Source organism: Lactuca saligna, chromosome 7 (genome assembly GCF_052625555.1).
Source record: "Lactuca saligna cultivar CGN05327 chromosome 7, ASM5262555v1, whole genome shotgun sequence".
Taxonomy (NCBI): Eukaryota; Viridiplantae; Streptophyta; class Magnoliopsida; order Asterales; family Asteraceae; genus Lactuca; species Lactuca saligna.
The window spans coordinates 53,861,405-53,880,377 of NC_136423.1; the positions used below are offsets into that span (position 1 = coordinate 53,861,405).

Here is an 18,973-nt window from a genome sequence, read left to right on the forward strand (position 1 = left end):
TAACCGTTGTAAGGTCTGTATTGAAATGTTTATGCTTTTGGTCTGTTTATCGTAACATGACATCCCAAGTACTGTAATATAATGAAAAAAAATACATTTCTTTAAGAAATGCTTTGGTAAATCTTATTTTTATCATATTTTGTTTTGGGAACAAATTCCGCAACTGTTTTAATCAAAGGATTACTCTGAAATTATTTTAAAAGCATAAATTAAATCGGTCTTTTCTAGCCGTAATTTTGGGGATGTCACAACTCAAGGCAAGGGTCCTGAACCTTGCAAGCGGAGCTTGCTGCTATAATGGAGTCGGGTTGAGAATCCAAGTGACTCAAGGAAATGGTTACGCTTGAACCTTTAGCACGATTAGGCTTGACAACCTTGGATCTATGTGCCCGGCTCGGATGATCGGTTTGGTACTGAACATAAAGTCACTTGATGCTTTGTTGCATCAATAGCTATAGTGACAATTGGGCCTTGCTGTATTGGCTGTTTGTTGAGAGCTAAGGCTACAGAGAACTGAATAGCAGGGTCGCTAAGAGTTGGGCAGCGAGACTGGATGGAGCCAGTCAACATGACTTTTGGGAGCCGGGCAGCGCGGTTGCTAAGCTGGGCAAAGAGACTGCACAGAGCTGGTCATCACAACAGATGAGATCTTAGTATCAAGACTGCCTGGAACTAGCTAAAATGACTGTTGGGAGTCTGGCATCGTGATTGTTGAGCCGAGCAAAGAGACGACCCACATCGGGTCAACACATCAGATGAGAGCTGAGCAACGAGACTGTTGGATTAGGTGTCTAAGCCCATAACTATATTTGTGTTGGATTAGGTGTCTAAGTCCATAACTATAATTGGTATGTACTTGACCCAATATTAGCATGGTCCATTCGGATTGCATATCACCAGGACAATTTGATAGGATGGATACTTGAGTAAGAGGTTATTTATGATTTATTAATATATTATAAGTTCTAATATATTAATATAAAATCATATGATTTAATTAGTATTGATCAAGAATTAATTTTGAATTAATTCGGTGATCAAAATAGACTAATTAAATATACAAGGGTTGATTGTGTAAACCAATGATACATATAAGTTGGGCTAATAATCCATGGTGGATTATTAGTGATGGGCTAAGCTTATGTAAGTTCCATAAGGTGTTAATACATTACAAGCCCAAGTGTAGAAATTAGGGTTACACATGACTCTTGGATTCCTACACTATAAATATGTAACCCTTTAGCATAAAATGGTTGAACTAGTTGCACAAGTGATCTTGGAGATCATAGAGCCGATTTTGGGTGCTAGTATTTTCTCTCTCAAGTTCTCCTTTGTCCTAGGTATGTTGTGAACCGTTTGAGGTGCAACATTTGGGACACTAAGTTCTTAAAGGCAAAAACTACAAGTTACAACAAAGATGTAACTTTATAACTCTATTATATGTTGTTTATATCAATTGTATGTTAGTTGTAGGCTTAAAGCTTTGGAAACAATATTGCATGTATAATTAGAAAAAACATAGATCCAAAGATTTTAGGGTTGTATGTGCACCATAGGATGTTGTAGTATACCAAAACCCAATAGTGGTATCAGAGCCATGGGTCATTTTCTATTATATTTGATGCAAATGTGTTATTTTTGTAAAACTAAAAAGCTGTCTGGCAGCCCTACTCACCGAGTCCATGCTTGAACTCGACGAGTATGATGATTTCAGTCATGGACTCGACGAGTCCAATATGGGGCTCGACGAGTTGCATGTCCAAACAACAATTTTTCGAGTTTTTTGGCTTGTTTCAGATTAGGATCATTACCACAAAATGTTTGTGTTCATAAAATTTGATTTTGTTGCTATGGTAATGATTATCCTCATCCAAATAAAAGATAATTGTCATAATTTCAAGATTTGTATCAGTTTATATGAAAGGCTAATTTCTTGCAAATGGTTGATATGAATTATCTTGACTTATGAGTTTAACTAGATCATAAAAAAATTATTTGATAGTTTTCACTAGTTAAAGAATATTATCAAAATGCATTTTATGAACTCCATAACTTGTCCTCAAGTTATGGAAAATGAAAAGTCCAACTTTTAAATATTTTTAAAGTCTTCCATAACTTGTTCTCAAGTTATGGAACATGAAACGTTTTTCAGAAATGTTTTATGAACTCCATAATTTGTCCTCAAGTTATTGAAAAACAAGAGTCTTTTCATAAATCCAATATTAAACTCATAAGTTATGGAAACCAAGAGTTTTGAAAAGTTTCAAAACATGCCCTCAAGTTTTGGAATTTGTAAATGTAAAGTCTAACTTTGAAACATTTAATTCCAAACCCTCAAATTTTAAAAGTTTAAAATTCAACCCTTATACTATTATAATATTATAGGTTTAATATATATATATATATATATATATATATATATATATATATATATATATATATATATATATATATATATATATATGTATAAGAACAAAGTCAGTCTTACCTTTGGTAGGCGTCATTCACGAAGTCAGTCTATAAGGGGGTATAATGTTACTGCCTATAAAATGGCAGTTTAATGAGTGTCCACTCTCACCCACCGCTTCCTTGACTGGTGTAGGGTCATTTTTCGAACGAGTAGGATAGGACATTAACTCTCATTATAAGTATAATGATAATTATAAAATAACTAAACTTTATTAAAATTCTCAATCTTAGTTACTTTAGGAAAAATGTGAATATGGTGCTATCCCATGAAATTGCACTTTGCACATTGTTAATTCGTTAGTGGAGTGTGTGTGGCTAACTAGCACATTAATCTGGGACTGACAGTGCGTGACAAAGAGTAGCTTGATGTTAATCATAGATCGATGGAGCGTGCGTGGTTAACCAACACATTGATTAGGTGGTTGTAACATTGGGTGTACCAAGCTAATTTGCATGGTTATTCACACCTTGTTTGTGATCATCGGCATCACAGTCACAAACTTGAAGGGCATAATCGAGATTTAAACAAACCATTAAAAAGTTCAATGAATCTCAAAGAATCAAGGAATTTCAATCCATTTAAAGCCTAATGTTCATTTTTGTTTTTCATGGTCGAAATTGGTAAATCATCATTTACCCACCTTCAAATATTTTACAATTGGATTACGACATCCCTCTTCCGAATTGTAGAATATTGTGTTGGATCCTAGCCTTAATATTTCATTTTGGGTATTATATTAAGGACTTAAATCAACTAAACTTGAATTTCTCCTTATAGATGTCTAGTTTTGACAACTATGGTCGACCCAAATCTTTTGGAATAAGCTTTCCTAATGAAGATGATATCCCACATGGTGGTCAAGGTGAAAGATTAGTCCATTTGTCATGCATTAGTGGGACTTGAATTTCTCCTTGTAAACACATCAACACAATAATGGAGAAATTGGTGATGATGAGATTTCTCAACCATTCGATCACACGGAGATCTGTAGGTTTAGTCGCACCCACCTCCGTCAACAGAAACAACCAATGGCTCCACCGTGGAATCCGCTACCTTTGAGCACCCTTCATGTAACGCCCGTAGATCGAGCTAGTCAATTTAGAGGCAATAAGTGTCGAAAACGAATTTTCGACAAAATATTATTTATAATAAATAATCTTAACCAAGTTGTAGAATATGTCTTAAGGGTTACGTACATATAAAGAACGCCGAAATCCGAGTTATAACGAAGAAGTTATGGCCCGTCGAAGTTTTGCGGAAAAACCGGCACGGCACCGGGAGACGTAAATAGTGAAGTTAATATAGAAGACTTTTTAGCCTTAGGGATCTAAATGAAAGTTTTAGAATATGTCTCCACCTACGTGTTTATATAAAGAACGTCAAAAATGGAGTTCATATGCAAAAGTTATGGCATTCCGAAGATTTAGCTTTTAAAAACCCTAAACTAGCTAATTCACGACGTGAGAATTATGACGCTCACGAAAATCTGTCATAATTCGGAATCTAGAAGCTGCGAGAGGATAAGATCCGATTTACGACATAAGAATCATGACGCTCACGAAATTCTGTCATAATTCGGAATCTAGAAGCTGCGAGAGGATAAGATCCAATTCACAACGTGAGCTTTATGACACTCACGACGTGAGGTGTCATGGCCACTATCCGAAGCTAGGGACGCAAATGGCAAGTCTACGGAGTGAATCATGAGATTCACGACGTGAGTCTTATGACACTCATGACGTGAGTGTCATAAAAACTTACTATGAATAGCATGCGAGCCATTCCGAAAATCTCACACCTTTATTCATTTCTTCTCTCTATAAGGGTTTTAACCATCCCATAAGCCTAGGTGATCCCTTAGCACCCTAAGGAAGCCCCGAGGCTCCCGGAGTCCTGAGAAAAAGAGTCTTTCGGTTTCGAAATGCTACTCCAGCAAAGACCGATTTTCTTTAAAATCCGCTGTAAGTGAGCTACGCCTACGCTATTTTTAATATAGCTTCTAATTAATTATAGTAATATTATTAGGACCTTAAAATAATTATTTGGGCTATTATTATGAGTTATATAGTGTTGTTTTATGCTTATATAATAATAATAATAATAGCTAGACTATTAATTAGTTGCGGTTAACGTTAGACAAAACCCTAATGGTATTGATACTAGATTTTTTCGAGGAAAATTGTTTTAAGAGTTACGAAGTACTGTCCGAGAACCGAGTCACCACCTACTCAGGTGAGTGCATAATTACTTTCATCTTACACACATATATGAAGTATTTTACATAAATTACGTGCTATGTGTGCATATTATCTGAATACTTGTTGTCTATGCTGGATGAATGATTTTATACATGTTTTAAATGATTTAAAATGTATATTTATTTTATATCTACAAATATATTGGGATAAAACATGGGTAGATGAAATAGTTGGTGTGTGATGAAATAAAATAATGAGATATAGGTGATGATAGGAAGGTGATGATAATTAGGTGAGGATAGATAGGTGATGATGAATCGGTGATGTAGGATACTACAACCTTGTCCGAAAATTTGGAGATGTAGTCATCTACCAGAGTATAGATGGTGACCACGGACTATTCTAGACAACCCCGTGGAAACACTAGCAGGCTCATAACCTGTAGGTGATGAATTACGAGTTCAGGCGATGTTGTGACTACGTGTTCATGCGATGATACCCTAACCCTTGTTGGGCACGTATTGAGGGAGTAATCCCTGAATCAATACTATCTATGTGATGTAGGTGATGATCCTTAGGGAGAGTCCTTAGGAAAAAACATATAAGGAAATACGATGTAAGGAGATGAGAGGAAAATATCATGTAGGAAACGACCCTTAGGATAAATCCTTAGGGAAGGTACTTAAGAATAAAGAAGATAATGGGGATGGGTAATTGGGTTAATTGTTTGTTGATTAAACATAATAATTATATTATTGTGGGTTGAAAACCCTATGTACTCACCACGTTTCCCAACCTGACCCACTCAATTTACTTGTATCACAGGTGACGATGTGAAGTTACATTACACTGAGAGATTAAGGAGATATGGATCACTAGTTTAAATGAATGTAAGTTATGTTTATGCTTATGTTTCTGTATTGACGATGACATTCCAAATGTTTTGAAATGAATAAAAATACATTTCTTCGGAAATGCTTTGATAATGAAATTATCATGTTTTTCTGGGAACAAATTCCGCAACGTTATTTACTAAAAGAGATACTCTGATTTTTTTTTATAAAGCATAAACAATAATCGGTCTTTTCTGGTCCTGAAAATGGGGATGTCACACTTCATATTCACTGGTTCACAGTAACGTTATTTTCTTTCTTTTTATTTGTTTCTGTCTATCTATTGTTCTACCTTGAGAAGAATAATCTGAATTTGTTAATTTCCTATCTCATCACGACATCATACGATTTTAGGGCTAATAATGCCTATCAGGAATTCAGGATTTTTAAAAATACTATTTCCTTGAAGCATCCTTAGTTTCATTTAGAAACAATCACGTATGAAGCATGATTCGTTACATGAAGAAAGAAAAGCGATTCACACTATGCTAATTTTTCATATTTCACATCAGATTTTCACTGATTTTGTTCTTCGATCGTGTTTTCTGACATTGAAAAGGAAAGTTGATTCTGGTATTTTCTATGTATAGAAGTCTTTCTCCTTTTGCAATGGGAATTGGAAGCACCCGATTCTTGACGAATGGTGGGTTGACATACTTACCAAACATTGAAGATGGTGATATTAAGGTTGCCTTCAAGGAGCTCATGGCTACAAACTTTTAAGGCGTCAATTGTCTCATCTTCGAAGACTTTTTCTTATAATTGAACCACGGTTTATGATTCTAGCAATGTTAAAAACTTAAAACGAGTTGTATTCTAAAGTTTCTTGATTGTGTAGATCCTTTTCACGAGGTGAAGAGAAAACGAGAAAAGAAAAAAGAGCTCAAAGATTCATCAGAATCAAGAACTTGTGGTGGTGGTGGGACCTCTAACCATGGGGGTAGAAGTGGTACAGACAGATATGGTGGATGTGGTGGCTCAAACCATTTTAGGTCTTCTGGTATACAAATGAAATGCCATAACGTGGAAAAAAATGTTGATTTCTATAAAGAAGTTAAGTTTTGATGCTTATAAAATATGAATCCTAATAATGAATGGCCCTGTATTGAACAACCACAACCTGTTAATCCACATCCCATAACAGAATACAAATCAATCAAACAAGCCGTTGTTAGGGCATGATACCAATGAGGTTGAGGTACAAGATGAAAGTTTCTCAGAAGATCAGAACGTCGATTATAACAATGAGAATGAGAACGAGTCTCACGAGGGTAATTTAGATACATTTTTTTTCAATCTTACAATATTAGATGCTTTCAGCAAATGAAATACAATTTAGTATTTTTTTTTTAATGATTTAAGTTACTTATCAACAACAAAATCCAACAATGGTATCATACTATTTTACGATCTATAATTTAAAATTTTTGAATCTCAAATCAAATATATAGATTATCAAATGAGTAATGAATAAGGACTATCGACATCAACAACCTTTTTAGTTTTCATTTTTAACTATTTTTTGGACAGATTCGCTCTTAATGTTGGTCAGGTTATGCATGCCCTTGATGTAAGAGAGCATGGTGTTTTCGGATATATTTGGCAATTCCCCTGCTTTCGAGTGTTCCTTAAAGTGGGCAACACAAAGAAGTTAACAACTTGAGAGTGTTGTTTTATGGGAAATCTTCAAATTGATTAATGTTGACATTTTTTTATTTTTGTTGGATTAACGGAAATATTTAGCAACATACTTCCATTGGAAGATTATTTCCAGAATTTATTGTATATATGAGTTGTAGGTTTCTTACTTATTTCTGAGATAAAAATATTTATTGTCTCGGGTTGAAATGGATTGCTGTTAAATATGATTGAACTGTGAAACTTCAAGCTACAGTTATATAGTTTGTTCACATTGTTGGGACCAAATGAATTCAATTGATTTCATGCTTTTAATATTTTAAATATGGTTTTTAGATGTTAATAAATTTTTGACTTTTGGTAGGTATTGAAGATGAAGTTAATTGGTTGGATGATCAAGAAATGCCTCCTTGTAGGTTACATGTCTAATGATTTGGCTCAAGGGCAATTAGTCATATTTGAAATTTTTTATCAACTTAACTATTAGATTTGGCATCTATGTATTCATTTTTAGTCTTTATTCCAAAACTAATGTTTGTCTTTAATTATAGTGCCGAATACATGAAACAACGAATGTTTTTTCCATTTCTTATTTTATTTATTAAATTTGTTGTGTACATATTTGCTTAATCCCACTCCTTAAGTGTAGAAATGTGATCCGACTTCCTGCATTCTTACCAGAAGCAACTGTCACCATAACTGTTTGAAATTCCTGCATCCTTACCAGAAGCAACTGTCACCATAACTGTTTGAAATACATGCACTCCAGGTTATTATTTATGTTACAATCCTTTGATGATATACAATTTAGCTTATCTATCTCCTTCAATGATGTACAACCAATAAATTCCTTGGAGTATATGCTATAGCATTGTATTTTGCTTTTTTCGGAAACAGTGGAATGCAAATCCAAGCCCGCAAAGCGGGATACTTCACTAGTTTTATGTAATTTTATCAATTTTAAAAGCTTTCAATTATTTTGCCAAACACTCATAAAACATATAAAAGTTCCAAATTCCAAATGTTCTAAATTTTATGATTCACTATTTTATTTAACATCAACAATGATGATTTTTGACCTAATTTCGCTGGCAAAATAATGTTCTTTCGATCCATTTGGGTTGGTGCATCTGTGGTTGTTTTGCATAACTCGCCATTTATTATACCAATCTCATGAGACTCTTAAACATCAAATATAATCTTGCTACAAAGACGTGTCAATGTCATTCTTTTATCAATCCATATGTTAAAGGAAACGCCTTGTGTAGTCTCAAAAATATATTATTTGCTCTAAATAACAATGCAATATCCAAATATTTGTTAAAAGTTTTAATTGAAATGATAAAATAAAGCTATAGAGCCGAATTGATCCATGGTTAAGATCTAGAAAGGGCAAAACTTTATAAATAGAATTGTCCACAACATGTATCTGTACATATGTCATGGACACAATCCTTTTCTATCTAGCATACAATAGTGTTATCATGTATTCATTGGATGATGAACCAAATTCTAATTCACGACAACTTTCTTCCGTGAAAAAAGCTGGTTGTTTAGGTGGAGGCAACATAACTTCACTAACAAACATTGAAACCACTGATGACATAGTTGGTCTATCTTCTGCATGTTGTTGCACACACAATAATCCAACGTGTATTGATCGTAGCACTTGGGAGACCACACACGAGCTGAGTAAAGATGCATTTATAAGTTCAATCGACTTGTCTTCTTTGTAGAGTCTCCATGCCTGAATGAAATCAAACTTCATACGATTATATATGCCAAAAGCAAAAAGTTAAAGAAAACACCTATTAATTTTTTGTTAAATTAGTAGGGATTTAATGTTTAACCCATTAAATGGAAAAAAACCCCTTAGGAGGTTGTTTCTTTTTTATTTGATGGACTTGACGGGTTAAACCTTATTGTGGACAAATACACATGCTATTTATTTTTGAATCAATTCGGCCAAATTTACTTACCAATTATGTGAAATAGTAATTGTTGTAAAAAAAATCGGTAGTAAAATTGTCATATAGTCCCATTTGATTTGTTTAAAAAGAAAGAAACATACTTTAACACTTTATCCAAACTTGCATTACTATCCATTCGGACACTTAAATCATAATGGGAAAAAGAATACAATTAGTCTACCAAATAAACTTACATGTCCAAGAAGGTTGTCGCTATGACCTTCTTGAGAGAATCCTCTGTTTTTCCTCCCACTCACAATCTCCAACACAATAACACCAAAGCTAAATACATCCGACTTCACTGAAATATGCCCATGTACAGCATACTCGGGAGAAATGTATCCACTGTCGACAACACCAAGTTCAATTAATAAAAACATATTAGAAACAAAGTTTCTCGTTTGTTAGTGTAACTTTCCACCTATTTTTTTGGAAAATACGTGTAATCAAACATAACTAATCTACTAATCCATGTTTTGTAGATTATTCTTACTATGTTCCCACAACGTTCCTTGTCTTAGCCATGGCATCCAATCCAACAAACTTTCGAGCAAGACCAAAGTCAGATATTTTTGGGTTCATTTCGCTGTCCAACAGGATATTAGCTGCCTTGAGATCTCTATGGATAATTTGGAGGCGTGAATCTTGATGTAGATAAAGAATACCTCGAGCGATACCATGGATAATATGAAACCTTTGTCCCCAGTCAAGCACTGAACTTGTGGTTTCATCTGCGCAATATATATGAACTAGTTATGTGGAATTTTAAACAAATTTGACATCATGGATTCCTACAAGAAGCTTGAAAGTAAGGTATTAGAGATCTAGAGTCGAACCAAAAAGAAACGAGTCCAAGCTTTTGTTATCCATGTATTCATAAATCAAAATCTTTTCATTTCCATCAATGCAATATCCAAGGAGCTTCACAAGATTTCGATGTTGAAGTTTGGCAATACACATGACTTCATTCTTGAATTCATCAGGTCCCTGTTGAGAAGTTTCTGAAAGTCGCTTTACAGCTATTACTTCTCCGTTTTTTAACACGCCCTAAAAGACAAAGGTTGCAATTCAGATACATCTTATATGAGGCTTTCTTTTTCTTTAATCATATGCATTGCATTTTATTCAAAATGGATTCATAAAGTTACCTTGTAAACAGGACCAAAACCACCTTCTCCTATCTTATTATCAATGTGGAAGTTAGCGGTAGCCTTAATTATTTTATTAAGGCTAAAAAAAGGTAGCTCATCAAGGTTTTCCACCTGATCATCCCTGTCTAGGGGATTTGTCCAGTAACCTACAAAATGATATGTTGATGTTCAGTTTCTCTTAATTGCATACAAAAAATACGACTTTTTTTGGTTAATTTAATTACCTCGTCCTTTGTTATTATTTCTACATGCATATGCTACTGCAGACAAAAGTAGTGCAACTGATGAAACTGACAGCACCACCACGATTATTAGCTTCTTCCTTTTGAAGCTGGATTTGCCTTTTGTAAATCAATACCATTATTAGTATGATAGTAATCCAAAGGTAAAGAATAGAGCGTTCAAAACAAAACAATTAAACCTACAGAATATGAACTTTTTGTAAAGATACCTTAGATGTGACTTTGTTTAAAATAATATTGTAAAAGCATTAACTATATATGACATCTTTTTGAGAGGTCCATAACATTTAGGTCATCGGCTATATATATATATATATATATATATATATATATATATATATATATATATATATATATATATATATATATATATATATATATATATATATATATATATATATATATATATATATATATATATATATATATAGGGTTAGGTTCATTTGAGACCACCTATATTTTGTGAGACCGTGAGATGCATTTTTTTATTTTTTTTATTTTTATTTTATTTATTTTTAGTTAATTCATGTTCCGAAAATAATATTTAAAAAAAGAATTTTTTGATTTTTCCATTTATTTTGCATTTTAAAATTATTTTTAGAATATGTACAGTGTAATATTCTATTTAGAATATTTCACGTATTTTTCAAAAAAAAAAATAGAATTTTATATATATATATATATATATATATATATATATATATATATATATATATATATATATATATATATATATATAGTTAATTCAAGTTCCGAAAATATATTTAAAAAAAGAATTTTTAGATTTTTCCGTTTATTTTGTATTTTAAAATTATTTTTTAGAATATGTCAGTGTAATATTCAATTTAGAATATTTCACGTATTTTTTAAAAAAAAACGGACTTTTTTTAAAATTTTTTTTTTATATTTTTTTAATTAATTCAAGTTCCGAAAATAATATTTAAAAAAAGAATTTTTGGATTTTTCCATTTATTTTACATTTTAAAATTATTTTTAGATTTGGTTTCATGGTCTCACAAAATTAGAATGGTTTCAAATGAACCTGAATATATATATATATATATATATATATATATATATATATATATATATATATATATATGTGTGTGTGTGTGTGTGTGTGTCATATTAGTTGATGGGTCGAATATTCCATTGAAATAGTTATAAATCTTAAAAAGTTTATGATGATTTGGCACTCAAATTCGATTTTAAAAAACATTTGCAAGGCAAGTGTGATCGACAACCACTATATTAGAAGTTTGTTTTTTACATTTATGTAATTGACTTTATGGTGGATTGGTGTGAACAGGTAAGATAGGGTGTTATTTATTCATTTTAACGTTTTAGCAAAGTGGGCACACTTGTAGAATAGATCGGCCAAGAAGTGGTTTTATATATATATATATATATAGAGAGAGAGAGAGAGAGAGAGGAGGGTTCACTTGAGAAAAAAAAATGTTAAGAATGGGAGAACCATTCGCAGTCAATCATTTAATGAGCTTAAAAAACTCACAGTGACGAACTTGTAAATAATTCAAATACATTAATGAACGGTGTCAAATTTGTCTTGGACTCCATCAATATCTTCGTCTCTAATCTACACATCACCACTACATCTCTCATCCTACCACATAAGCAACCGTGAATTTGGATCACAGAATCCACTTGATGGCGACGATCTGGCACCGCCGTCAGAGGATACAATTTAGCACTCTATCTAGCACTACTATTGCAGATCCAACTCCGATTAGGGTTATCGTTTCCATCTCAGACAATGACGACCTCGAACTTCATCTTTTTCCTTCTCTAATGACCGTTAAGAGAAAATAAGCAGCGTTACAGGGCTCGATTTCCATGGCAACCACTAGTGTAACGGGAATAGAATGTGAAGTTGGAGTAGGAGCAGATGACGACGTCAACGATGAAAAACCACAACATTGTAGCTTCCTATAATCAACAGGACCAACATCTCTAGAGGAACACTCCCTCACCAGCCAAAATATCATGTTTTTAACATTTAAAAAAAATTAACTTGTATGCACTCCTACTGTTTGATGAAATGCATAAACTAAATTACCACGTTATATTCACATATGAATATGTTTTCTCATCTGAATCAGCATATGATTATTAAAAACACAAAACAAATATGCAGGTCTGTATGTTATTCATATGTGAATAACATATAAAAATTATATATATTCATATGTGATATACTATGTAATACTATGTAGTATTCACATATAAAAATATCATTTAATATTCATAAGTGAATATATAATCTAATATTCACAAGTGAATATATTATGTTAACATTCACAAGTGAATGCATCGTCTAATATTTAAATATGATTATACGATGTTTATTATATGCAATATTTATATATGAATGATATTTAAATTGTAAAAAAATTAATCATACTTTTTATTCATAAGTGAATAACGAATGTACTGTAATAAAACCTGTTGCATTTCTATTCACTTATGAATAACGAAAGCTGAAAACATATAAAAAAAAATTATTTTATTTTAAAACTATATTAATATGGATGTTTATTTGTAGAGAATAAAAAATCATGAATTTTAGCATATTTTAAATCATTTTTCGATAAAAATAGCTTCTTAAAAATTTAAAAAAAAAAAAAAAAAAAAAAAACGAAAAAACTATGTTTTTGTATATCTTAAGACTTAAGGTAATGATTATCATAGATTAAGGAAACATGTTTTGATAGAAAACACATGTTTATTCATTTCCCATTTCCGCTGGTACAACGGAGGTTTTTGCGGTAAAAATAAATGAGTGACTGAAAATGATTTCTTAATATCAATTTTTTTATTTTCTCAATTGAACTTACTTCTCTCTCTCTCTCTCTCTATATATATATATATATATATATGGAAGAGTTATATGGAAAATGAATGATTAGGGCAACACATATTTGAACCAATGAAAACATGACAACACATCACTTCCACAATAACGTTCACAATACATTACTTGTGAAGAAAGAAATGGACACGTATCATTTGATTATTGATTCCGGTAAATGTTGCCCTAGTTATTTGTTTTCCATAGAACTCATTCCTATATATATATATATATATATATATATATATATATATATATATATATATATATATATATATATATATATATATATCAATTGCTTCTTTATGTAATAAATCTTCACATTACCTCTTACTTTTTAGCTATTGAAATAGAGAGTGTTAAAAAAAAATATTTGGATTAATTTATCAATACCAGAACATAATAATTTTATAATAGTTTTTGAATTTTTTTTTGTTTATAATCATAATTAAAATGACCGAATTAGTCTATTTAGAGATTTTTATGGTTAAAGAAATTAAGGGCTAAAATTAAAATGTGCTTTCTATCTTAATTAGGACTTTTAAATATATGAGAGATTAACTTTTAAAAATCTTATTATTTAAGTTAAATTTTCTATTAAAAGACTTAAAATAGTTTATTAACGTGTAAAGACCAATAATTCAATAAATATTTTAAATAAGCATCCAACCCCAATGAATTACACCATTAAAAAACTAATTAATATGTTGAAAAAGATACATGTTTGAAAAAATATATATTATAAATTTATATTAAATGTATAAATTATACATGGGATCCATTTTATCAATGATCATGCTAAACAAATCTCCATTTGCGTGTTCAAACTAAATAGTTTTTCGCAATAACAAAACCTAATTAAAATGTCTAATCGATCGTAAGGATTATGTAACTTTTTTTTTTTTTAATGTTTAAGATCTTGCGAAAATGACTTAATGGTTAATTTGGCTCATAACATTAGCAAGAAATTACATATCCAGTCCATTTAATGGTAATACTCACTCTTAAATATAGATCGAAATGTGTGTACCTGGTAACTCAGATGTGGCCATTCTAATGTAAAGATCTTGATTGTCATCATACTCTCTTATGTCCATGAGTTCATCCAACCATAGCAAACATCCACTTCCTCCTTCTCTAACATCTAAATTTGCATAAGCTCTACAAGAACAATTCCTTCTGCATGCCATCTCACATTCTCTAAGAGACATGCTCACGTTGTACCATGAATGTTGCGTGTCTGGAAATTTCACTCCTGAAATTTTCTGAAATCCATCTTCCTGAGTACTCCCACATTCAAAATCCTTTCTACGTTGACACCCACTTGACCAATCTCCTGAATTCCATTCTTCTATGACTTTTGGCTCAAAACCTTCCATACAATTGCATGGAGGATATGTTTTCGTACTACACTTTCCATAAGGACCACATCGTCCATATTGACTACAGTTATCAACAACGACATTTCCGTATAAAACCCATTCTTGGGTTCGATTAATCCAACTGAATTGAAGATGGGTTCCATCCCATGTAAGAATTATCCTCTGAAGAACTGGACTTTTAAGTTTATATGTATAATACATTTCCTTTTCGTTGACAACAAATTCAACGGAAAAAATGGGATTGGTGTTTTCTCGAGGAAGCCCACTAAACCCTTCACCATTCCATGGTCCAAATCTTGAGTGTGGAACTTCATCTTCTACCTCAAATGTCTGTGGATACCCATCTGTGTTTAGAAAGACTTTATATCGACCTATAGAAGGATCATCAGGGCTCTTCCACGATGTTAAGTTCTTCTGTATTCCTGTTCGCAAATCCTTCCCTAATTTCTGTCCTGGTAGCAACGTGTCTCCGGGGTAGTCAAAACTTTGCCATATCGGAGCTTCTTTGGTGTTCGTTTCATCCCACACGACAAGATTTCCGCTGTCAAGAAGCTGTGCCACCGGAAGATTAACATTCCTGATCGACGATTTGGATGACCAGATTAGGGTATTGTTACCACTGAGAATTAGAAGCTTTCCTTCATTACTGAGTTGAAACTTCCCAGATGTGTCGTTGATTGGTGTGTCCCTGTTAGCAATCCACACAATGGTGAAAGTTGAGACGTGTTTGTACCATATCCCCAAGTATCGATTCTGGGACTTTCCGAGGTTGAAAAAACCAAGTTCGTACGTCTCACCTTCTGAAACGAGGGTGTTGCCATCTTTGATTGGTTGATTTGGAGATATTGTATCTAATGCAGCCGAAGATGATAAGAGAACGAATAAGGTACTGGAGAAGAACATAAGGAATGGGTATATCTCCATTTGAAAAGTGTTGTTGAAGATTTGTGGGAGTTTTGTTGGAGAAGAAGATGGTAAAATATAGTCAAACTCTTTGCCGAATCCCTAAATATAATAGGGAGAGTTTTGTTGGATTTATGTGATTACGTAATTTGTGTGAGATTATGAAGTCTGGCGTTATATTTGATAATTTCATAGCAATAGTATTTAAAATATTATTTCAATACAATACAATTTTATATTTCGTTGTACCGTGTTTTTTAATGGTCGCTTCTTGAATATTTGAATTTAATTTAAGTCCTCCACAATATATTGGTATACAATTTTATTATTTTTTCGAATTCTATAAAGTTCAATAAAATGTTACAAAATATAATTTATAGTAAATATTTAAGAATTAAATTTTTTTTTTTCTGTTGAAAAGTTTAATGGTCACTGGACTTCAAATCGATTGAATGTCAATCTGACATCTCACAATGGTAAATTTTCATCAATTGAATGTCATATAGACTTGTCTCCTCATTCTACTCTCTCATTAAACTCACTAGTATGGATACTCTTATAATGATTGACTTGTTTTTGGACCGAACACCAAAATAGTTAAGGTGGGCCATAGTAATTAGGTCGGTCGTAAAAGAGTTTTGGGGGTTAACGGTGCAGAATGTTAGAAGTGTTTGAGCGTTTCTAACTTCTACCGTTTGACAAAACGTTCCATTTTGAACAGGAAGTTTTGTTTGATACTACAAGTTTCTACGTTTACTTTAAACAAAACGTTCAAAATCCAAATGTTACTTCACGTAATGTTTAACATAACGTTACCCGCAACCAGTTATTTTTGCCGAGTGTTGAATATTGTGGAAACCTTTATATATATATATATATATATATATAACGAAAGTTAAACCAATATATCAAATAATTGTAACGCTCACAAAAGACCGAAAGATGAAAAAAAAAAAAAAAAAGTAAACAAACAAAAAGGGTTGTAAATTATTAGAGTGTGACTTGGAATTTTTGGAATTTAGTGATGTGAATAGATAACTCTACCTAGAACGGAGTAAAGAAACTCAAATGGCAATTTCGAAAGAGACTAATGTTTGGAGTATATGGGTTTGACCCAAAAGTTGTTATGGTTTTTATGTTTATAGGTATTTATAAGTAGGTTTTCAATGTATCGATAGAGTTGAATAAGCATAGGCCTCAGTTTTTGTCTTTAGACTAAACCAAACCATGTTAATTTTTTTTTTCACTCTTTTTTTCTTTCTTTGTTTGCTTGCACAATATAAATAGAATATAAAATGTAGAAAAACATGGTTGCAAGCTAGTGGGGCAAAAAAGTTGCACTTAACAACGTTGCTACGTTGCTGACAGCCCAGAATAACTCTCCATAGTTTGAGTTAAGACATGTTTGAGGTCCAAAAGCTTATGCATTTGCATTCATTACAAAATACCATTAAGAGGTTATTAGGAACCCAACTATTGTCAGCAAAAACATTTATGAAAACTTAATCACAAGAAGCATAGAATCCTTAACTTTGTAAGATTCAATTATAGAAAAGTAAATAATACAAGCAACTAATCAAGCCTACCGCTTTTGACTTCAAATGCGCAGCCTGTATCTTAATCATCTCTGATTTGAATAGATATTCTTCATGCAAGGTCCCAATCAAGTGATTACTATTAGTGCTCCAGGAACACTGAACATTAATTAACTCACGATGAACTCTTAGTGATCTAAGAACATTGATCAATTAACCCACGATATACTTATTGACAAATGACAATTAAATATTAATAATTGCCTCACACTGTTCACGGAACAGTCTCAAATGGACCCCAAGATGTTCCACCATCCACTTTTCCTAAGAAGTACGAAAACACAAAACTATCTAATTGATGACATGTCACTTGAAAATAATACCTAAGTGGCCAAGTGGGAATTTAATGAAAAATAAGAAAAACATGAAGTGGAGCTGATAAAAAAAAAACGTAGCATGCTTAGGTTCCAAAGTGAGGCTATTTCCGAAACAAAGACAAACATAATTACAAAACTTGATAACAACAAAATTATTTGCATGGAATAAAAATGAGCACTTGCAATGTTTCAACGATGCTCATACAGATATCAAAGAACCGGTGACTTTAGTATTTGTGGATTAGCTTAGTGAAATAAAATAATCTACACACTACTAAAAAAAAGGGAGCTATTCCGTTGTCATTTCGGAAGGATTTTTCAGTCCTTTTGTTGTCCGAAATTTCCCCTTTTGTGGTAGTGACATAAAATGCTGCAAAAAATCAAAACATCTCCAAGACCAAAGAATCTCCATGTATTCTTTGTTGTTCATCGTTTAATCCAACATATGATGCAAAGTATTAGTCAAGCTTAAGGTTCAACATCAAAAATAGCATAAAAATTGAGAACAATGTGGTGGTTCAGAAGTCCACTGTCAAAAGTTATCTTTAGGGTTGTGTCACAACTTAGTAAAATTATTTGATCTTTATATGATTTTTGATCAACAAGTAATGATCATATACCGTCAAGCAATCTTAAAATGTGAACACCATCAATCATCAGTCGTGTAACTATCAAAGTCAACAAAGTCGTGTAACTACTAACTACCTGTCAAATTATTTGACATTTTTATATTTATTTTATGAACACTGTAATGATATTTCCCAGTTTTAAAATGTGATCGCCATAAATCACACGTTATATATACTGGTTGGAAATGTCAACAATCAAAGTCAAAAGGGTTGTAGCACAACTTATCAAACTATTTTCTTTGATCAAGAAGAATGATGTTATGGATTCTTTAAACATTTAAAAATTTACTCTAAAGATTTTTTTTTGTCACATGTCGGTTATTTTAAATTAGTTTTTTCATATATCATTTATGTTTTTTTTTTCATTTTATTAAATTCATATAATACTTAAATGTAATAATTACAATAAATTTAAAAGCATCATTAGTTTTCTTTGTTTATTTATCTAAATTACTTGTTTAAATTTAAAAAAGAAAAAAAAAAACCTTTAATTTTAATAATTCAATATTTTTTATTTTTTTTTATAAATTCAAACTTTTCAAATATTTAAAATTTCATATATTTTTTAATGAACTCATGTATTACATGAACCTCACACCTAGCATTGTTATATAGACCAATTTATAAATAAAATCTTGGATTTTGGATCTTAACTAAACAATATAAAATTTAATTTATGTTTTTGTTTTTTAGTTCCTATTTTATGTTATTGTCAT

The 18,973-nt window shown here is 31.8% G+C and overlaps 1 protein-coding gene across 1 annotated transcript; it reads right to left on the bottom strand.

Moving 5' to 3' along the window:
* Window positions 1-8,523: 8,523 nt before the first annotated feature.
* LOC145006342 (G-type lectin S-receptor-like serine/threonine-protein kinase At4g27290) lies at window positions 8,524-15,842 on the bottom strand. The gene is made up of 7 exons (XM_078965432.1): window positions 14,462-15,842; window positions 10,545-10,661; window positions 10,318-10,466; window positions 10,006-10,216; window positions 9,663-9,900; window positions 9,364-9,514; window positions 8,524-8,946 (listed from the first exon to the last, which is right to left on the bottom strand). Exons 1-7 carry the CDS (start codon window positions 15,735-15,737, stop codon window positions 8,659-8,661), a joined length of 2,430 nt encoding a protein of 809 aa, XP_078821558.1. The 5' UTR covers window positions 15,738-15,842; the 3' UTR covers window positions 8,524-8,658.
* Between the last annotated feature and the right edge of the window lie 3,131 nt (window positions 15,843-18,973).